Raw genomic sequence first — 23,572 nt, 5'->3', positions numbered from 1 at the left:
ATAACAGACAGCGAACAGACAGACCCTTCTAATAGAGAAAGGAGAACGCTAAATAAATAATTATGAATTATAAACAAGAAGAACACCTATTGTAAACACTGCATACTGGATGGCAGAACTCACAGAACTCACAAAATCATGAAGTCATGAGGTGAGGCAGGTGATCGCTGATCTGCGATCGCTAATAGTCTGACTAATGGTGGTGTTCTACTTGCATGCAAATAAATACACTGTCATTGATCTGAGAAATAACTGGTCCCCTTGTCGAATACAAAGTAGCAGAAGCATGGCGGGCTTATGATCATAAATATTCATAAATAATGGAAATAATAATGCACTCGCATTAAAAGTATTAAAAGTATATGGGTATTGCTCGTATATGCCATTCCCTCTCGCTTCTCATGACTTTGATAGCATGGATTTCTTGTATAGAACCAGAAGGTAGGGTTCCATTTCCTCGATCGCCTTCGGTTGACCCCCGACGACCCCTTTTCGCTTTTCGCCGTCGAAGGCTGGGCAAAAGCAGCGATTTAGCATAATGCGCATACGCCGCGTATGCCGCGTATGCCGAAGTGCAACTGGAAGTCAGACAATCGCTCACTTAGTTGGTTTTTAGTTCGCTGGGAAATGCATATTAACGAAATCTTTTGCATTGCGCCAGTCGCATTTGCCTGGCGCTGCTGTGCTGGGCTGCCTTGTTATTTCTATTAGATTGCAAATTAAAGCTGATTTACTATTTGTATAAGAAGCCAGGGGTTAAGGGGGGCGGCGAGGTCGCGACATTAAGTGCGTCAGCGACTTGAAAAATAATTCAACAACATTTAATGCTAATGACGAAAATTGCACAATGCACGCATACAAATGAGCGAGTGGAGGAAAGGCAAAGAAAATCAACAAAATTATAAACAATTGGCAGAAATTGATGGCAAGGCAAACAAAAGTCGCACAAATATTTGATTTGTTCGTCTCGTGCATCTGATTCTCCATAATTGCAACTAATGCGCCTCCGATTTTCGCTCACTTTTGCACTTTGGATTCTGCATTCTTGTCTCCGCTTTTCATTTTTTCAGCGGTAGTCACTTAATATTCGACATTGAGCATTATTCTTGAGCTCCCAATGTTTACATCAGCTATGCTAACAAACAGCACATTTCAATATATTGGAGGCAAATACCAGATACTTTGGTGTTTCAGTGTACCGCATAAGTAGATGTAGTTCCGATATCGAGTTAGCTGCCTGCATATTTATGCGTATTTATGCGAGTAAAATAAATTAAGGATGGAGGGCAAAAACCCTTGGATGTTCCCCTACTGATTTCCCATATTATTCCCAGCTTTTTGCTCGCACAATTTACTGTTGCTTTGTTAATTTATTGAAACGAAATGAGAAATAAAATCAAGAAGAAATAGACGGCAGTAAAAGGGAGACGTATGTATAAGTTGGCACACCATTTCCCCCCTCACCAGCGCAGGAAAATCCACCAAAAATTTGACGACGTCACCGAGAAAATTCAGAAGGATGCTGCGGCTGGGCGCCTGTTACTTAATAGAGTCCAACTTTTGCCTCAGTCAATTCCAAGAGTTTTCTCTCGCCGAGTTTCCCCACTTTCATTCACAGAACTCGGAAAACCCCCTCCATACACACACACACACACAGGGAAACAAAGAGAGAGAGATGCGGAGACACACACGCAGCATTGAGGAAACCCAGCAGTCAGAAAAAGTCGCAAGAAACTCAGAGTCTGCTGTGGCTCCTCCTGCTCCTCCTGCTCCTCCTTCTCCCGAAAACATTCTGTGCGAGTTCCTTGACTTTGGCTTTTCTTTTGTGTGTTTGCGATTTGTTTTTGCAAGAAAATTACACAAAATTGCCAAGTGCTGAAAGTTCTTTGACAGCCAAGAGCGGCCCACTCCCACTTTCCCGACTTTTTCCGACTTTTCCCGCTTTTCCAGCACCTCTTTGTCTACGGCGTTAGTCATAATTGCTCCATGTGTATCTCTGGTTGTTTGGGGTTCATCCAGCTGGCTTAGTTTTATGCAAAGCAGGTTGCTTGAACTCCGGAGGTCTTCTTTCATTTTGACCGTGTGAATCTCCCTTCGGAGCCCGAAAATCTCCAACTTAAGCCAAATGTCATCGGCTGTTTCCTGTGCGGTCCGCAGTCAGCAGTCCACAGTCCGCAGTCCGTAGTCCGCAGCTCATTAGAGCTCTTTGATTGATTTGAACCGGTGTCGGGAAATAAATAAATCAAATTTATGTGCTCACGTTTAACATAAACCTGGTGATCGCTGATGGCCGGCCACCCCGAAGAAACAATGGGAAAATGTTTCCAGGGGTCTTATCTGCCGAAAGCCGGAGGGTTTCTGGCGAAGATTAAAGGATTTCGTAAGGCGGGCGGCACTTTGGAAATCGGTCGCCAGAATTATATGTGAATTCTATAATTTACGAGGCAATTTCGATAATTTCTTTAGTTTGTGAGCGGGCCATAAACGTTGCAGCAATTGTTCTTGCTCCAAAGGTTATATAAAGGGAATTTTCGGTGCCCACACTTGGAGGAACACAGCGAACACACTCGAAATAAATAAGTAATTTATTTTATGGCTGAAGCAGGCCGAGCGACCCGAGTCATAAACCCACATAGATCTTATCGCCGCGCAAATAATACAATATAATCATAATAACAATTTGTAATCTTAAGTCGCGTCGATGCGAGCTCTTGGCTTTGGTAATTTCCCTGATAAGATTCCTCCAGCCAGCTTTAGCTGCTTCTAGCCTTTTTTTCTTTTTGTTTCGTTCTACCCTATTTTTAATTCTCTGTGTATTGGCGCTACGTGATCAGTGCTCATGTAGTTCTTGTAGTTCTTATATTAAAGACTGATAAAGCCGGCTGGATTGGATGACTCGCGGACGGACTGAATGTGACGCAGTGACTCGCTGAATTTGGCCAAATCATCTGTGTATTTACAGGCCGACGGTGATTGTTTAAATACAGAAAAAAACGATTATAGTATACGGGGACAATAGAATTTTTATAACACTCAATATATATGGGTTTTTCTCTATCCAACGGCTGTCGAATCATGGCCCACGTCCGTGCACTTGCTGGTGGGTAATTATAGAGAAATATTTGGCTAATTGGCCGTGGGGCATACTATAAGATTGGGTAGTTTATGGCGCAACACCTTTGGAATCTGATTTTTTATCGATTTAGGTTTTCTTTAATAGTGCTCTGCTCCATATTGGTTTATAGCTCAAACATTGCGCGACCTTTGTGATCGAAAGTGCCTTGATTTTTGGAGTAGCTCCCTTCTTGCAAACTACAATATTCTGTTTCTGAAATAAATTGGTTTAATGGTTAGTATTTTAGTTTCGTTTGGAGCTAGAGCTAGAACTTGGTAGCCCCTAAAAAGCTGGATGAGTTCGTTCTCCTGCCCATCCCATACCATCCCAGTCCATTTCCATTTGCTTAATGTTCCAGCTGCGCTCCTTCGTTTGTTTTCCCCGCGTTAAGTTTTGTTATATTTCCATTTATTTGGCTGCCTTTTGTTACACTTTATTTATTTATTCCGCATTTATTGTGGGCTACAGACACACACTTTTCTGTCGTTAGTGCAGTCGCGACTGTTGTCTTTATGACGACTCTGATGACGACGACGACGATGATGATCATCACAATGATGATGATGATGATGAATGCCTCAATGATGATGATTATTGCCGTAGCCTGTTTCTGTTGCCATTTCGGTTTCAGTTTGTGCTGCCTCGGTGTGTTTTCATTGTAGGAAAGACACAAGAAAATTATAGGTATCTGCCCTTATGGCGCTGCGCAGCGGAGCGAAACAATAAAATATAAAATAAAATATGTACGAGTCTGTTTACGCAATTACAAGCAGACAAACACAGCGCGACCGTCCCAGAGATACAATATTTATAACCGACAGATACGAGCGCTGCAGATACAGATAGAGCTACAGATAGAGCCACAGATACGCAGATACGCAGCTACATAGATACTCTCGCACAGCTACGTGTGCATCTCGCAGATACTGCAACAATTAGGGGCACTGGCAAAGGGAGCGCAGATAACGGTGTAAATGAAAACCGAAATTAAAGAAAATTATCTCGCATCTGGCGGAGAAACTACCGCCACCTCAAATGGCATTATAATGTGTTATAATTCGACAGTGCTCACACAGAAAAGGGTAAATGTGTCATTGTCATCGTGCAATGATTGATATTGCGAAGCTGAATAATATCGTAGTACAAGTGCAATACTTGCTGACTTCAATTAGTGTGAATTCAAATAGCTGCCTTCTTCCAATAACATTTCTGTCCATCCCAAAAGTGTGAGCTCTTTCACCGCACTTTTCTCAAGTTCCCCACTATGGGCATCATCTTTTTCTTTAATTCAGGATAATGACAAACGCGCATTACAGCAGTAAGTGCGTGGAAAAGGAAAGCGCACAGTAATCGCTCCTAATTTGGCAACCAACTAAAAAAACACTCTTTTTCTCTAATTTTCTGGCACTCGGGCCTAATGGCGCTGCTTGGAACCAACCACCCAGCAGCAGAAGGCGTTTCTATTTTCCACCCACACCGCATTGCACCACTCACTTGAAAAGTGAGTGCAACTGCAGTTTCTTCTTTATGCGAATGCAATTTGCTGGAAAGGTTCGATTGCCGCAACTGCACTTCATGTGGTTTTCCTTTTTCCAGGCGCTTGAGCCCTTTTGTGCATCCTTTGGCAGGCGGATAATTCGGCGTGAAATTAGCCAGCAAAGTGAGCGAAATCGAGTGGGTTTTCAGCTGGGGATTTTCCGACTTCACGATGGGATGAGATGGGAAGTCCATCCATTCCAAACGGAGACTTTCTGTGGTGTTTGTTTATCTCCACGGGTTGAGTCGCATCTGTAAACAGAAATAGCAACAGAAACAGCGTTTGAGGAATGGGCCTTTGAAGTTGCCTTTCCTGCATTTGATTTGTTATTTTATTACTCTACGAATTTTAACACATCTGCTGGAAATGCATCTGTGAATTATTAAATGTATCTTGTATCTTGTATCTGGTATCTGGAACCTTGTTCCGCTGCTGCAAGCGACGAACACATGTAAACGGAATGTTCTCTACTTCGCCATCTTCTCCTCTCGCGCGCACATCAATATTTATTACTTTGTGTACATTTGCCGTAGAACAAATTCTTTTTCATTTATTTATTTTCCCTCTGCACTGCATTTCTTAATTTAGCCATTCCTCTTCATCCGCTTCGTTTGTGTTTTATTCCCTTCCTTTTCGGCCCTTCCTCCTTCTCCTCCTCCTCCTTCTTCCCTCCTCTTCCAACGACTGCAATTGTTCTTTTTTTGTTGCACCCCCGCTTCGCCTGCAGAGAAATGAACAAAGAAGGTCAGAAAAAAGGGGGTGAGGATCTTCCCAAATCGAAACATACGATATTACACATAGAAATATAACTACTTATATCTCAAGCACTATATCATATATCTTATATAAAATATGATCTTCTATATATTTCTAATGACCAAAACTACATCTGTTTTTCAATGTAATTTTAATATTTTACACATGTTTCTTAATCTGGTAAAGTATTTTTTCCAGTGCTGACTTTTCTTTACATGTGCACTTCTTCCCTTTTTTCTGTGGCGTGTAATTATTACGATTGGATATATAATTTGTAAAGAGAAACATATGTTTCCATTTTAGTTTTTTGTGTTACTTTTGAGCTGTTGCTGTTACTTATGCACTTTATTAGTTGTGTATGGTTTGGTTTTCTGGAGTGGAAGCGGGGTATTATCATTGTAATGCCCCATAAGTCAGTGCGAACTGTTTGGAATGCCATTGAAAGCTGCTTTTCTAATAGCTGAGCTCTCGGCGAATGCCAGATGGCAGATGGCTTTCAATCTATCTGGGAAAATGACCAAGAAGGTCCGCCAGATATATCCCGACAGCGGATGCATCCGCTAGATACTCTGCAGCACCTGAGCTCAAAAATGCAAATGCAAACGTCGCCTTTTCCAGGTAAACAGCGACTGAGAAACTATCGCATTTACAATATTTGCTCAACGAATACATTTTCCACTCAATATTTATTTAACGGCAAACAGGAATGTCAACAGAAGATGTGCTTAAACAAAAGATAAACGCTAAGTTCGTCGTCGACCACGCCCTGTGCCTTGTAGCTGCATCTCGTATCTTGTATCTTGTATCTGATGGATGCGAAGTGAGATGCGTGTGGCTGCGGTTGTCCAATTGACACCATTTACCATTCACCATTTACTCCTTAGCGCGGATTCTGCGGTGGCTTCTGTCGCCTGCTGCTTCTGCGATGTTGCATGTTGCAGCGGGGATGTTGCTACTGCTGCTGTTGCTGCTACTTCTGCTGCTGCTGGTGGTGAGATGTTGCCGCCGTGGCGTTGACAGGCCGCAAGCCGCAGTTGCGCCCAGCGTCTCAGCCAGTTGTCAGCGGGCCACGCACTTTTTGGTGTCACTGTACGAGTCTATTTGTCTGCCAGAAGCAACAGATGCAGATACAGATGCACTGCGCGAAAGAAAGCTGCAGTGCATCTAGGGAGCTTTTTACTGCGACACATGTCTATTTGCATTCATTAGTCATTTCTATTACATGTTTGCCTCAGCACAAGCTGATCTGGGACAGGATTTTCTGACAGTGTACAGCCTCTTTAGAGAGAACGGCAGCCGTCGCATTAATTCTTAAGCAATATTTATAGTTGTATTTTGTCAAATATTTGCACAGTTTGTTTTGTGCGCTGTCACAGACATTTATCAAGAGTCTGCAAATGCAAATGCAAACGCAACTTGCAGTTGCAACTGCTGCACTTGCATCTGCATCTGTATCTGTGAATGCATCTGTATCTGCTAATTGCCACTAGTTTCGCAGCCGTTCTCATCGCCGTTTCGGCGTTCATTCATTATATTGTCGCCTCGAGTTGTCTTTTTCATCTGTGTGAGGTCAAATTTACTTTATTAATTACAACCGCAGCAGCGGCAACCGGCAGCAATAAATTTAAATGAGTCGCAAATGTGTGCCGCTCATTTCGGAAAACACACGACAAAAATTGGAAACTAAATGCTGCCTAATTTTTTAAATTGCCGCGCTTGGGGAACCGAAAACGCTGACTCGATTTGGCGACCCATCCTACACATGAATAGTATCTATAGTATGAATAGTATATTTATTTATTCGCCTTATTCCAGGAATACCCAACATACTTATTTTCCTCGCTCGGCATAATTAATTAAATATTTTCATAGCCCGGTGTGTTTGCCTACTTTATAATGGGCCGAGCAAAACTAAATAAATTTCGCGCCGAGCTATAATTAAATTTATGTGGCTGAGTCACTTTCGTGTGCGATGAATGGACGCCAACTTGGTCAATGGTCTATGTCTCTCGTCTCTTGTCTCTATGCTTCCTAGTCTATCTGTGTGCCCAAGTCAAAGTGGAAGTCGAAGTCGAAGTCGAAGTCAGGTCTATATGCCGCATATTCCATTTATGCCATTCCATTTATTATATGTATATTAATTTATTGAAGTGCTGCACAATGCCAGCCAGTGGGGAAAACGCCGAGTCAGCGGATTGTAATTTAGCAATTCCCACAGATCTCAATGCATTTCTGCCGGTGATTAATTGCCGTGCTTATTATTATTCATTTCTGTGTGTGGCTGCTCTAAAATCTCAACTATTTTTCTGACATTTACTTGAGGCATTTGCCATTATTCACCCCCGCCACCCATCCCATCGCCATGCAAAGAGTTTGTATTTTATTTGAAATACTTTCTGGCTGCCGAACAGGTCTTTGAACTGTTTTCGCATGTGCGCCAGATACAAGATACAAGATACCCGCCTTTTGTTGTTTTTGGTGTTTCTGGGCTTTGTTTGCTCTTTGGTGAGGGGAGGGGAGAAGGAACTTATGCCAACGAGCATAATTACTCGAAATTAAATTCTAAATTTATAGTTTGCATTAAGGCATTAAGGCATTAAGGCAATGACTAAGAGACAGCTCGGAGCCGTTGTGGGTGCGACTTTTGTGTTTTTCGTTTTGGGTTTTCAGTTTTCAGTTTTACATTTAACATTCAACATTTTCTCATTTGCAAATGATGCTGCGGCTGATTCATGTCACCAGATTATAATGAAATTGGTTTATTAGTGATAATTTTGGGCTGTTTGCTGTTGTTTGTTTGCTGGGGAGTGGCGTTCTTGGCTCAGAAGTCGAATGACTCAGGCCGTGAATTATGATATAATAAATTTGTCAGATAAAGTGTGAAGTGGAATTGAGTTCGATTCGGAGTTGTGAATTCGTAACAAATTGCACTTATCTGATATTTTGAACAAGTCTGTGTAGTTGGAAAGAAACCATTTCTAGATAATCAGTTCAAATGGCTGAGCTACCAAACTTGTGATTATTGTTCCCCGAAAGGCTTCTAATTAGGCACCTGGTCAGTCGTCTTGCATGTAATTAGTCATAAATTGTAATTAATACGCTGGTGAATTGTAAAAAAGTTCAATTGAATGCAACAATTAAGTGTGGCAACGGCAAACTAATAAATACATATATAAATTACACGACTGTCCCGCGGAACAGGCGCTCATGTCAATCGAAAGCCAACGCCTGCCATGGTCATTAAAACTGCCACTCCCCCTTGGATTCCGCCCCTTAAAAATATAAAAAAAAGAATACAATATACTTAATCGCATATGCATAAAGCGAAGACAAAGGAACGACAATCCTCGCTGTAATTACACAGAAATTTAAATAATAATAAAAAGTGGGAAAACTTTTACGTTGATGACTCCCGCGCTGGCAAGCCGGCAATTAAAATATAAAATGTTAAAGAAAAAAATCCGAAGCGAGTGTTTGAGTGTCTGAGTGGCGGATGGGGGTGGATACAATAAAATATGATCGTGTAATTTTTTATAGTTTTAATTAATGGCTTTTCTTAGAGACTCCCCTCTCCCCTCTCCGCCCATCGCATATCGCATGTATTTTCCATTTCCATTCGCCTCGAATGTGTTTCTGTTTTTGTTTCTGTTTCAGTATTTTCGTCGGTCAGTTGGGCCACATTCGTAATTATATAGTTTTATTGTAAGCCACAAGGTATTTTTCACCTTTGTCATCGTGACGGTGGGGTTTTCACTTCGCTGGCATTTCCCTTAGCCATTTCCCGCTTTCCCAAGCCCGCTACCATTTCCATTCCCGTTTCCATTTGCAGGGTGCAGCGGAAATGGATGAAAAGTCGTTTCTATATGCTTTACAATCTCCTTTAAAGCATTTCCCTCCTCAATCCCCCAATCTACCAATCTACCAATCCCCAATATTCCAGTTTGCCATTGAGATTTATATACCAATACGAATCGAGCGTTGCCTCGTATTCGAGTCTTATTTATAGCCACCGAAAGTGGCGTTATTAATAATATTTATTTAAATGGTTACTTTATTAATCAAAGCTCTGTTACACGTGCGTTCTGATTTTGTATCTTCTTTTGTGCGAATCCGTTGGCGTTGCTGTTGTTTTGCGCGTTTTTAGCAGCTCGTTTTTTGTCGTTTTGTGTCGCTTTGTGTGTTTATTTGCATTAATTATTAATTTGCTCGTTTGGCAGTTTGGCAGTTTGCGCATGCGCAAATGTTATAAAAACGCTGGGGAAAAAATAACAAAAAGAATCGACACACGGTGTCCAAATGTTTGAATTTAATTTTAATACATTTCGCCCGTGGCCAGCGATCTTGGAGTTTTATTTTAGCTTTTTTCTGTTTTTTTTTTTCACTTTTATTAGTGACTATCAGGCGGCGTGTGGCGGCTGTCGAGTGAAAAATCAAATACTCGTACCACTCGTACTCTGATGGATTCGCTCTAGGAACTATTTACGATTAAAGACTCAAAAACGGCTCTTTTGGGCAGCTAATTATACAACTCTCCGGGGGCCAGCGACCTAATGAGCTCCCAAAAACCAAAAAACCAAAAAAGCGAAATACCAAAAACGAGCTCCTCATCCAAGACAACATCATCATTTAAAAGGCTAAATGAAAGCATTTCAATTGTCTGCACGAAAGCCCCTTTGGAAAATAATGTAGCTGAACAATAGTTGGAGCCCCGAACCCTGAACGGCTTAACCCTTGTTTGCCCCACTCTTTTTGGCGGTTTTGGTGTTTTGGGGGCCGCGTGACGCGACAATAATAAACATTCATGCATTCATCGTAATAATAAAATAATAAAAGTGTATACAAAATGTGTTTTGTGCGCAATATCAAAGAACGAACCTCCCCGAAGCCAACGCCATCATAATAAAATCCATCTTGGCCAGCTGGCTACATCATAAACTCATGGATGTACACATGGATGTATACAGCAAACTCGTGGATGGCGCATTTATTAATCAAAACTATCTTGTTTGTTATTGCCATTGAGCGCGGCATATTTCTCGTCAATTTTAACTAATAAAATTTAATTTATTTAAATTCCGAACGCTCACATAGTCACATAGTCGCATAGACCCACATAAAATCAAATCAAATCAAATCACAAACATTGTCCGATGAGCCTACAAAAATAAATACTCGCACAAAAAGTAGGGAAACAAGCGAATATCTCAATATAAACGAAAAGAAAAACACTAATTCGAATAATTTATGCCCAATGGCCAGAAAAGACATAATCCAATGGCAGCACAAAAGTTTCTTGTGAAACAAAGTGATAAACCCATTCACAGCGATCGACTTGAACTATGAGTTACCCAGTAATCTGGCGGAATCGTCGCCTAATCCACCTGCCAACAGGTGGTCCAAAATGCCCAACCTCAGGTTAAGAGGTACTCCTCAGAGCAAATTACACGAATTTAATAATAATAAAACTAAAACGTGTCTGCATAAATTAATTAATAAGTCAATTTCGAATGTGAATGTGGCAGTCAAACGCAGACGAAGACGAAGATACAAAGATACAGAAATACAAACATACAAAGATATAAAGATACAATGATAAATTTAAATATATTACTGGAAGCTGCGAACTGCAGATAAGTCAGAGTTCCCATTTGTTTTATTCGAGCGCAAGAGCTCGACGGGGAGAGTACCCTCTAGAAAGGTAACTGCCTGCGCCCCCGAGCACCAGCTAAGGGTTAAGCTGGGTCGAGTTTATAAGCAACTTTTTATGCATTATTCTTTTTATCGCTTTTACAGCCAACTTAACTGCCGGCCGCCTTTGACGCTTTCATTGTCAGTCATTTGCGTGCCGTAAAAATACACAACTTTATAAGGAAAATAAACGTAAGACATCTTGGCCAGTGGGGGAATGGAAAAGACAAAAGGCAGGCCAATTGAAATCGGCCAACTTCCTGCGATCCATTTGAATATTTGAATTTTCTATTCAGTAACCCAAGCAACCACACATAAATAAGGAAAACTTTTAGTGGGCCGCGGCAGCATCCGAAATTTCCGCGCGGCGGGCGACTCATTAAAAGTAAATAAAAAATCAGATACTAAAAACAATCGAGAAGCGTTTTTGGGCGCTTGTTGAAAAAACGATGTTAAATAAATAAAAATATATAAATACACATCAAAACACAAATAAAACGGATATTCAAAGAGCAAACATCGCAGGCGCGACTGCTAAAATGCTCGGCCACGCATTTCGACAATGGGGGTCGTGTAAATTTCTAAAGCCAACTATGCGGCCTGCCACGCCCCCAAACGGAGGGCATACTTGGGAAATCTGTTGGTGCACTCAGAAAAATATCTAACATTTTTAAAAATATTTTATCAATATTTAGCAACAGAAATATGAAAGTGTTTAGTTCTGATATTTGATTTTTATGCACATGAATGATTGTTTTTTTTTGTTAATCCAATCACCAGTTAATTATTTCTCTCGGTGCAATCGAAAGTTTTACGTTCGGATTCGCGTCCAGTTTGATTTATTTCTGCCAGCGAGGCCAAAAATAAATACCGCAAATAAATAAAAATCTAGTTTGGCAGTTATTTATTTTATTAATTTGCGTTGCGCGTGTTGCCTCCGAAAAATGCTGCTTCTTTTGGCTGCTGCTGCCATTGGAAATGATTCACTTAAATTCAAATACACTGGCGTTTAATATTTATTTCGAGCGTTTATGTAATGCCCGTTTTATTATTTCATTTTCGCAGCGCTGCCTTTCCTTAGCGAGCAAATTCATTTCACAACAATGTGGCCGCCGCTGCCGTTTTGTTTATAATTAAACGCAGAAAGCGTATTTCTTAATTATTTATTTTATTGTTGTTTATTTTTAAATGGGCTACAGACAATTTCCTGCACTTCAAGCGAAACAAATAAAAGTGACGCAGCTTTTTGCGAGCCGAACACTACACACTACACACTACTTTGGCTTTCCAATCCCCCCATTTTCCCCCCTAAAAAACAATTGAAAAGCAAATCCGAGATGTGCGAGTGGGCATTATTAGAGTTCAGAAATGATTATATATTTCCCTCACAGCGGATAATCACGAGGTTCCATGAAAGAGTGCCTCTGAGTAGGTCCGAATATCCTGATAACTGGATATCTGGATATCTGGCTAGATGCTCCTGGCATTTGTGGGCTGATCCAACAAAGGATGCGCCGACTTAAGCCTGTGTGCTAAGCCCGAGTCAAAGCCTCCGCTTCTCCGATTGGATTCTCCGTAGAATGGAGTGCAGTGGAGTGGTGTGGAGTGGAGTGGAGATCCGCTAATTGCCAGAGGTCCTAATGCAAATTTAATCCGTGTGTGTTGCGAATTATTTTCACCGTCCGCAGACTGCAATTGCAAATCAATTGCAACTGCAATCTCAGCTGCTCCTTGTTTGCTTGCGTGTGCCTGCGTGTCTATGTCTTTGTGTGTGTATTTACATATGTAATGGTCTCGAGTGCACACACAAACACACACGCACACACTTAGTCCTCGACTATAATAATTATCTTGAGCAGACAGCGCTCGACTAAATCAATATTATGGCTGACTAATAAAGGTGTTGCCCACACACTCGCAGCTGCACGGATTTAGATACAGAATTGAATATGAAAACAATCGCCGCAGCGCCAGTTGCAGATACATTTGCAGGTACGTTTCCAGATTCAGATACAGATAGAGATACAGTTAGAGATACAAGCACAGATGCAGATACAAATGCATTTGGAGTGGACGAACGTTTGACAGGTCAACGGAAAAGGGCATTAGAAATAAGTTGGAATAATATAAATGTAGAGGAGTTAGCTGCACTGCCAGAAAAAAGCTGGATAAATATATCTCAATAAATAGTATTTACTCCTCAACTGACACTAAGCTCTCTCAATCGAATATTTAGTCTCTAAAATGAATAGGACTTTATTTATATGCTTTTTATATGCACTTAATGCATCAGCTCGTGTTTGAAGTGCACCTCATGAAAGATTTAGAAGTCCAGGACATCTGTCCACTGGACCTTAATGAGGCCCCACTCCGATTGGTTTTTATCCCCGATTTGTATTAATTACACCTACATGCCTCCGGAGCTCTGGCCTTCCGTAGGCTCCACTCTTTGGCAGCCCCATTCGGGGGATCGTAGAAAAAACAATCAAATATGCATTTTAAAAGTTGCCCGACTTTGGACTCGCAGCTCCAGTCTCCTCCACTCGCCCCGCTTCCAGCCGAGTTCATTTGAGTTTCGTTTTGGAGCGATCCGACTCTACTCCCCCATGGCCTGCAACTCAAACAGCAGCCAAAGCCCAGACCAAACCATATTTGTCTAACCTGGGCCCCCACACACACACACATGTACGTTTGGCATGGAGGGGGTTAAGGGGGTTAAGGGGGTTTCGGGGGTCCACGGGCCTCTATTTGCCCAGGACCCCGGTGCCCGAGTGCAGGCTGCGCTCTGTTTTTAGACAGTGGGCGGCGCAGCGCCTCTCTATGCTATTCAAAAAATTTAATGGCATTTTAAATAAGAAATTACACAGGCCGTGCATATTTCATAAGACTTCGTATGCGCCGGCGATGTTCGACGCGGCTCAGAGTTCGGAAAGCAGGAAAAGCCAGGGGGATGGCGGGGGTGGAGGCGGAGGTGGAGGTGGAGATGGAGGCCCTCTGCCCGACTCCCCAAAGTATCAAATGGAAAAACTGCGGCCCAAGAGCAAAGAAAAGCGTGCCACGGCTGCAAAATAGTTGCAGTTTTCCGCCTCAAAGCAAAAGAAGCTGATACAAATGATCGACGAGGAAATACCCAACAAGAAAGTACGAAAGCAATGGTGCAGGAAGCTTTCTTCTTTCAATTTGAATACGTACATATAAGGGGTATTTGAGTTTGGAAAGCATAAATGTTATTCATAAATTAATGGTTTTAAATAACCCCTTTAGTAACTAAATACGACTAATTAAAACAATCATTCAGTCACACCCTTCCACCACCTTGAGCAGCCCATCATACCCCACACACCTCGCAAAATAATGGCGGAATGTTAGCTGTAATTCTAGCTTTATATGGCCGAATGGCGAGTTGCGAGGTTGCAAAAGTTGTGCTACCTTTTTGCATAGCTTTGCACTCATTTAATATTTATGTCTCTCTAAATATTAAATATTATTTCAAGGCTTTGCAGTGCGTTTCAGGCTACCCCCTCCCCATCCCCCGTCACCCAAACCCTTTGGAGCAGCATTTCAGATGCATTTGCCGTTGCAGTGGCCGCAGTTTTTGCCCCTGAGCCATTCGATTGAGAAACGAAAGCGTAGCATACATTCGAGCGCTTGACCGGAGTCGGATTTTCGCTTCCTGGCTTTTCTTTTTATTTAAACTTGCGAGATTTGCGCGCCCATGAATAATTACCCAGCCAGAGCCTTTCTTCTCCTCGCCGGCTTCTGATGATGGCAGAGGCGTGTTTTCCGCTTCTCCGCTCTAGTCTGGCCAGCTTATACAAGTTTAATATTTAATGACTGTGTGCAGCCGTTTTAACACTTTGTAGACTTTCTCCTCAGAACCTCAGCACCCTTACTTTCCTTACCACCCTTTGCTCTGCTCCAGTGAAAGCGCGCTTTCAATCAGCTCAAAGGACACGCAAGGCTCCACGTCCAGTCGCAGGTCATTACTTTACATCCACTACATCCACTATATATCCTTTACATCCAGCCAGCCAACAATGCGCTGGCTTCGTGGAGCGGCGGGGAGAAGATGTTCTGGCGACGTAGCCTCATTATCCACTATGCTAAAAACAATAAATTACTATTTGCAAGAGGTTAATTTTTACCTGGCCAACGCCGTTGCCAGCCAACAGAAATTACATGAGCAACGACTGCAGAACTCACAATTGCTCGACAACTGCACAACCATAACAATGTCGGCCAAAGCTCAAGTAAATACGGCAAAAGCCAGGGTCGAACTGCCCACAAATGCCAGCCAAAACACATGAACACAACCCGCAGGTCCTTAGAAATGACAGTGTGGGTAGAAATACCATTGAAAAAACAAGAGTTTTTACTGCCTGATTTAAATACATAAATTAAGTTATATATGTTGCAAGACCAGAGTTAAGCATATAGTTATTTCTAGATTATGCATGGCAATCGTGTCACGCGGGCATCTCTGCCAGAACTGGACCCTCGCAAAGTCCGAGTTCGCAGGACAGCCGAGCAAGACAGCTTTTTGGGAGGGGTCAGCAATGAGGGCAACGCCAGGGGTGGCGGTGAAAAGGGGGGTCGAAGGGTGCCTCAGATCGCGGCAGTTTCCAGTTCGAGGGTCGCAAAGAAGTCGGCGGCCCATTTGAATGTTTTATAGCCATTTCTGCTGTGTTGCCGTTTTGCTGTTCTGCAGTTTTGTTGTTTTGCTGTTTTGCTGTTCCGCTGCCAGTTGGCTAGTCAGTCGGCAACTTGACACACCTCAATGCACGTTGCACTCAACACTTGGCGTATAATTATTTATTACATTTAAATTATTGTTGCCATTGTTGTGTGGCGAGTTGTAGTAGTTGCTACCAACTTTCAGCGGGGGATTTGAAGTGGCAGCGAGCTTCATGCACTCGCACTTGGCTTTTATGATTGCTACAATTATTGTGGCCCTGCAATTCCTTGGACTTGCAATTGTTTATTGTTGTTTGGCCCTCTTGCATTTCATTATATTGCTATTCCTATACTCCTATATTCCGCTATGTATGTATGCATGCAAAGAAACCAGATACCGTACCCAAGAAGTATCTATGTACTCCACACACACACACTCACACACAGAGACAGTAGCTTTCCCCGCCTCGCGAAATGTGTTTTCCACATTATTCGCATGAATAATGCATTGGGCCAATATGCATATTTTATGTGAAATTCGTGCAATAAAATACTATTAAATATTTAGTTGCCGCCGCCGTCGATGTTTTTGCTTTTGTCTTGCGGCAGGCAAAAAAGGCAAAGAGGCAACAAGGAGCCAAGGAACCTGAACCTGAGCTGGGTGTCCTGTTTTTCGCGGTCATTAGAAATTCGGGCGGGGAAAAGGGATTTATAAAAATGCAAATCGATTCGCGGATCCCCGATGAAAAGTGTCAGTCCGGAGCACCGATAATTGTAGTCTCCGGGGTCTTTGCTCTTAAATGAATTATTCTCGGCGTCTTAGAAAATTAATGAATGGCATCGGGCAGCAGAACAGCAGAGCAGAAACAAGGTGCGGTTACACCGAGAGAAATACCACACCAATTGTCCAAATGACGAGAAATTCATTCTACTATGTGGAATATAAACAAAACATTCTGAAGAGAAGGCTCGATTTTGGGTATAATTTCCAGCAGTAGGTGTTTCAAGAGACAAGGTTGCCGGAAAATGGGTGGTCGGAAAAGTGGGTGGAAAAGTGGGTGGCATGCGTGCGCCTGGCTGGGAAGCAGAGATAAGTGAATGAACGAGAGCCAAAAGAAGAGAGTGGCAATGCGGAAGTGCGGAAAAGCGAGCGCCAGAGAGAGAAAACTAGTTGGCAGTAGTAATAGTGAAGGCTAAAAGCGACCAGGCGCCCAGGAAAAGTAAAAGCTGCCCCACAAAGCGGAGGAAAGCGAGGAAATCGCACAGTTCCTGCTAGTTGTGACGCACGGGGGCTTTCGAGGGTTAAGGGCGGGGCACGGAAATGGGGGGATGTGGGGAGTGGGTAGGGGGGTCTTGTGGTGAGCAAGTTGCAGACAAGAGAAATAACAAACTTGAGACGCCACCACGGTGGAACACGAATCGAAAATGAATAATAAATAAAGTGTTATATAATATAAGAAATATACACGGCAAAAACGGCAGGAGGAGCAGCACTACAGCAAAAGTTGTAAGGCGAGCAGGAGTGTGAGGGGGGGAGGGGGTTAAAGGGGGGGTTAAGGATAAAGGACATGGCCGGGAAATGGGGAAAGTGGTGTAGTTTTAGTGCTTTTCCAGCGGGCGGGGCGGGGGCGGTAGCTGAGTTTATGTGCGCGCTTGAAAAATAAAATTAAAATTGCATTAGAATCCAAGGGGTATTACAGTCGCGGGAGGGGGGGCAGTGGGGATAGTGGGGGTAATGGGGGGTCGAGGGTTAACCCGCGATGTAGTGAAAACTTGAAGGCTGTTGAAAGGCGGGGGGCGGAAGGGGTTAGTCTATGCATTCGGATTGATGGCAATGCGAGTGTGAGGGCGTGTTATAAATTTATATTTTATTGCCAACAGACACACACAAAGTTATAGCAATCCATATACACAAATATATACATACATACATATGTATATATATGGATGTATGTATGTATATAGTGAGATCTGCAAGTGTGGGTGGCAAATAAAAAAGTATTGAAAGCGTTGGGGCACGAAAAATATTTTCTTGGGGCCAAACAAAAATCAATAAATTTTTATAGAAATTTGTAGCAGCGGAAAAGTTAATTAAATAAATTATTATGTGAATGGGGCGTGCACACGATGAGTAATTGGCAAGAGGAAGAGCAAGGGGAGGCAGTAGAAGTAGCAGAAGAAGAAGAAGAACAAGAACAAGCAGCGGAAGAAGAAGCAGCAGCAGCAGCGGCAGCGCCGCAAATTAAATTAAATGAGTTGAAAGAAAGTTGAATGCGCGCACACTTCAAATTTGTTTTTGTTGAGCCAGTGGCGCCGCGGAGGGGGGCGGGGCTACCAAGGGGGAAAGGGGAGTAAGGGGAATGCCATTTGTTGTTGCCAGCCAAGGGGAATTGGAAATTTAATTAATTAAACATTTTCGAGCAGCGCTCGTAATATTTTATTATATGAGTTGCATGAATGGCTGACAGGGGCTTGACTAATCCCCGCCAAATGCCGCAGAAGGGGCACTTTACGATCCATACATTGTAAGAAAATATTAGATTACTGCGCAACAATGTAATCAGGTTTTCTATCTAAGGGGATTTTGCATAATAAAAGTCATGTACAATTATCGGCTAAATCCAATAAATTTCTTATTCAATTCATATTAGTTATCCCACATTCACCGCCCACACTGACCGCCATAAGTCAGCTCACACCCTAAAAACAAAAGCGGTGGCGTCATTAACAAAGTGTTTTACATAAAATAGCATTTTTAGCGCCATTTTGTTTGCAGCACGGCCGCATTTGTTACACTTACGGCCACAGTAAAACTGCCAGTAAAAATGTAAAAATGTAAAAAACGCTTCCGACTTTTCAATTTCAATTATTCATACGTTTTATGACCTTTTCCTTGGCAGCCACAATGTGGAGTTTTTCCAGTTTAGTGTTCGGTGTTCAGTTCGGTTCTTCGGCGCCTACTCCTCAAATATTTAAGACTTGCATTATATGTTCTCTTTATGCGCTGCATTTTTTCCACCGCTTTGTTTTGCACTTCATCTTTTTCTACCTATGTGTGTATATAGTTTTTTTGCTCTGCCCATGCTCGCTGCACATAATTTGTATTACGCCCCTGCATATAAAATGCATGGCTACGTGCGCAGAGGGGGCGTGGCCAGCTACTGGCCAACTGGCAAGCCGGCAAGCTGGCCAAAAGGAAGGCTTTATGGCCAGAGCCGCAGTTTCGGAGGCACGAAACGTGCATCAATTTAACTTTTCCTATGCCTCCGCGAAGTGAACGCCAGAGCAGAAAAAAAACAGAAAAAAACCTGAAAAAAAGGCGAAATAAAATGGGGATTCTCTTCATTTGGACTTTAGTGTGTTGGCCAGCTCCCGGTTAACCCCTAGATGGCCAGCGTTTGGAGCCGCGGCCACTGATTAGTGAGGCCGAAACCGAAAGGGTTAAAGGCGGGCTCAATTAGGCGGCACAGCGGATTCCCCTGAATTCCTAATAACGGCAATAAATAAATGGCTTTTTGTGCCCTACTCGCTAGGTGAAGCCGAGTCAAAGCCTTTGGGCCGTTAAAAAAAAAAGCCGCCAAGACAATGGGGTCGGGATGGCCCCACTTTGTATACTAATTTGCCTTCGATGGCAACTCCTCCCCGCCCCGCCCCGCAACTCCTTTTGCATACGAAAATGCAAACGCCACATTTATGGCAATCATAAACTTTTACGGCCAGCCACAATTCGTGTGCAAATGTCACAGGGCCCAAAGTGAGCCGAGGTGGAAAAACTAGCGATTCGGCCCGGTTTTCTTTGCCGACTCGCAAGATACAAGCTACTGCTATGCAAAGTTGGCTAATTATTTAAAAGTAGGAAGTAGGAAATGCAAAAGGTTATGGCTGTGGAATATTTTGCCATTGCAACTTCCAGCACAGTGGATGATTATTAGCCTTAAGTCTATATAGTATATATCAGTGCATAATAGCCCGACTAACTCTGTTCCATTTGAATCCCTCTTTGCAGGCCAAGATGATCGAGAGTGGCGGCCACGGTGGCTGGATGGGTGCGGCAGCTGCGGCAACTGGAGCAGCTTCTGTGGCGGGTAAGTTCCAGCTCTAAGCCGATTCCATTGCAGCCTTTTCATAATGTCCACGTGACGTGTCTTCCAGCAGACAGCTACCAGTACCAGCTGCAGTCCATGTGGCAAAAGTGCTGGAACACCAATCAGCAGAACCTGGTGCAGCAGCTCAGGTTCCGCGAGCGAGGCCCACTGAAGTCCTGGCGACCCGAGGCCATGGCCGAGGCCATCTTCAGTGTCCTCAAGGAGGGTCTCTCCCTCTCGCAGGCCGCCCGCAAGTTCGACATACCCTATCCCACCTTCGTCCTGTACGCCAATCGGGTGCACAACATGCTCGGTCCCTCGCTGGATGGCGGCGCTGATCCGCGTCCAAAGGCCCGTGGTCGTCCGCAGAGGATCCTGCTGGGCATGTGGCCAGAGGAGCTCATCAGGAGCGTCATCAAGGCGGTGGTGTTCCGGGACTATCGCGAGATCAAGGAGGACATGAGCGCCCACCAGTACGCCAATGGACAGGCCCATGGTGTAAGTACTTCTCAATATTATATCTTAACTATATATACATATGTATGTATCTTTGGTATTGAAGAGATTAGCCTACTTATTATAGTGGCGAATTTCCTTGGCCGTCTTTTTATAAGACTATGAAATGCTGTTTGAATTAACTTCATAATAATAAACATTTCCCAATGGCAAGAATGAATAGCCAGGTGGAATTTGCTTTGCGTAAACAAAAGTGTTATTATATTATTTTAGAGGCGCCAAGGTCTGATTTCAGTGCATGAGCTGGCAATCGACTTCTTATTGCCAGCAATTTCTGGCTGATCCGATTGTAACCCACTATTTTGTTTATTTGCATTGTTTTCTTATTTCAATTCAAATAGCTTATATCGTGTGCCCAGCATTATTCGATTCTAACCCACTATTTTTGCCTCTCCCCTCTTTTCCTTGCTACTTGCAGACCTACATTGGAGGAGGCACCACCACGAATGGCTATCACAGTGCGGCGGCCGCGAAGCTGGCGGCCCAGAATGCTGCACTGGCTCCGCCGGACGCGGGCAGTCCGCTGAGTTCCATGACGGAGACGCTGCGAAGGCAGATCCTCTCGCAGCAGCAGCAACAGCAGCAGCACCACCAGCAGCAGGCGCACCACCAGCAGCAGCCCTCGCACCACCAGCAGCAGTCGCCCCACGCCCAGTCCATGAACATGTACAAGTCGCCGGCCTATCTGCAGCGCTCCGAGATCGAGGATCAGGTATCCGCAGCGGCGGCCGTGGCAGCGGCGGCGGCCAAGCACCAGCAGCAGGGCGGGGATCGGAGGGGTTCGGAGAACCTGCCCGACCTCAGTGCCCTGGGCCTGATGGGTCTTCCCGGGCTGAACGTGATGCCCTCCCGCGGATCCGGCGGAGGAAGTGGTGGCGCAGCGCCGAACAGTGCCGCTTCCTATGCCCGCGAGCTGTCCCGCGAACGGGAACGCGATAGGGAGCGCGAGCGGGAGAGGGAGCTGTCCCGCCAGTATGGCAGCCAGTCGCGGGGATCGAGTTCCGGCTCTGGGAGCGCCAAGTCCCTGACCGCCAGCCAAAGACCCGGAGCCGCCTCGCCGTACTCCGCCGCCCACTATGCCAAACATCAGGCGAGTGCCTACAACAAGCGCTTCCTGGAGAGCCTGCCCGCCGGCATCGACCTGGAGGCCTTCGCCAACGGCCTGCTCCAGAAGTCGGTGAACAAGAGTCCGCGCTTCGAGGACTTCTTCCCGGGACCCGGCCAGGACATGAGTGAACTCTTTGCCAATCCCGACGCCAGTGCAGCGGCTGCGGCGGCCGCCTATGCGCCTCCTGGCGCCATCCGGGAATCGCCGCTGATGAAGATCAAGCTGGAGCAGCAGCATGCCACCGAACTGCCGCACGAGGATTGAATCCTGGGCAGGGGCGTGGCAGCGCACACGCTGGGGTGGGGCAGTTATTAGGTAACCAAATAAATGATATCATGAGGGGTGCTAAGTAATCTTGGATAAGAGTAAGTAGTTATGATTTCGGGACTGAAGGTCTAGCAATTTCAATTTTATAATGTGCAAAATGTATATCACAAAGCAGATACGTAGCATTACATGCGATTTTGTTGTGTGAAAACACTTTTAAAATAGGAAAAGAAACTAAAATTGTGTAGGAAGCCCAACAGCTCATATAAAATGTGACTGATAAAATAAAGTACACGTTATCTTATCAAGTAATAGTGAAAAGGTGGAATAAAAGTGAACATTTCACTCTAATGACATCAATTAACGCCGCTAAAACCCAGCAAATGCGATTTATTTTCCCCAAGAAATAGCCCAAACAGTCCAAAGATTACTTGGCCCAGAACACTTGGCCCAATTGCAAATCGGAAAAGGAAAAGCAACCACCCAGAGCCCAAAGGAAGAAAACCATAGACCCACAAACATATTTGGACTGCTACTTGAACCCCAACGTTTTTAGTGTTTAGTGTTTAGTGCTTAGTTGAAGTTGCTAACTGGTTTTTATGCCTAGGCTAGTTTTAGAGTGTATCGAGGGAGGTATCAAGTATTAACCTATTATTAAAGCACACCCCAAAACACCAAACACCAAACACACACACAAAACACACACATACTTCGGAACTTTCCTGTAAGGATAGGATCTCGTACTTTGTCTTATTTATTTCGAGAGAACTCGTTGCGTTGATTGCCTTTTTTGCCACGCGAAAATAATAATAATTAAATAGGATTACGATTAACAATAAACGTAAACATAAAAGTTACGATTAGAGACTTGTGCATTTCTTAAATGTAGCTTAACCCTAGAATAGCCCTCAAATACAAAACACTGAATGTTGTCAAATCCGGTCGGTAATCACCACTTTATATATATACATACATACATACATAACATATATGTACGCAATACTTTAGATACATAAAGCCACACAGATAGAGGTGCATACCACGCACGTACATAAACTTATATTAATGGTATTTCCAAATGTAACTGTAACTGTAACTGTAAATGTAAATAATGTACAAATTTCCATAGCTTTAGGCTTCGACTTAATCTTAGACTTACCCCAAAAAGCCCTTCGCAGCACTTCTTCTATGGTAATCGCATTGTAAATGAACGAATGGGCAAACAACGCAGGCAGCATCACATTAAATTTGTGCTAATTTTATGTAAACAACCACACAGATACACAATACCAACGCACACGGCACACACTCGACTGTCAGATATATGCATACACATACGCATATGCATATGCATATGTATTGTCCGAACTGCGTGGGTGAACTATTATTATTACAACTATTATTACGATTATTATTATTATTATTATTACCTATCCCTAGAGATGCGCAAGGCATTCTTGAGTTTAGTTAATCCGTAAATTATACAACAATAAACAGAGAAAGAAAATAAAAGCGAATCGAAAAGCTAAATGTCAACTAACCACTTGTGATGTTTTATTTATGGGGAAATGGAGAAAGGTGATGGGAAAGTATACCTACAAGCCAAGCTTTCTTCCATAAACTTAGAAAGGTAATGGAACATATAGCCATAAATTGGCTATATGCATATGCGAAGAAGGAACAAGGACACTCTTTGCCCAATTTGTAGTTGGCGAAATGAAAGGGAAAGACTTTGCAGGCACTTTGAGGCACTTAATTCGACCTTACCCCTTCCCCTTCCCCTCCCCTCGGGGAAATGCATTTTCTGCCAGCCAACTGCTGGCCCC

General features: G+C 43.5%; 1 protein-coding gene across 3 annotated transcripts in view; it reads left to right on the top strand.

The window, feature by feature from the left end:
• Positions 1-23,286, top strand: part of LOC6532312 (protein bric-a-brac 2) — a 28,026-nt gene extending 4,740 nt beyond the window's left edge. For 2 of the 3 annotated variants that reach the window (XM_039374842.2, XM_039374843.2), the window contains exons 3-5: positions 19,777-19,855; positions 19,923-20,353; positions 20,790-23,286. In XM_039374842.2, coding sequence (XP_039230776.1) covers positions 19,777-19,855; positions 19,923-20,353; positions 20,790-21,743 — 1,464 coding nt within the window. In that variant the 3' untranslated portion in view covers positions 21,744-23,286. The remainder of the gene's footprint in view (positions 1-19,776; positions 19,856-19,922; positions 20,354-20,789) is intronic. The other variant, XM_002093036.4, reaches the window with a different exon arrangement.
• The last annotated feature ends 286 nt before the right edge of the window (positions 23,287-23,572 follow it).

The sequence above is a fragment of the Drosophila yakuba genome, chromosome 3L (assembly GCF_016746365.2).
Source record: "Drosophila yakuba strain Tai18E2 chromosome 3L, Prin_Dyak_Tai18E2_2.1, whole genome shotgun sequence".
Classification (NCBI taxonomy): Eukaryota; Metazoa; Arthropoda; class Insecta; order Diptera; family Drosophilidae; genus Drosophila; species Drosophila yakuba.
The sequence above is the reverse complement of the archived record's forward strand: the minus strand, read 5'-3'. Positions and strand labels throughout refer to the sequence as shown.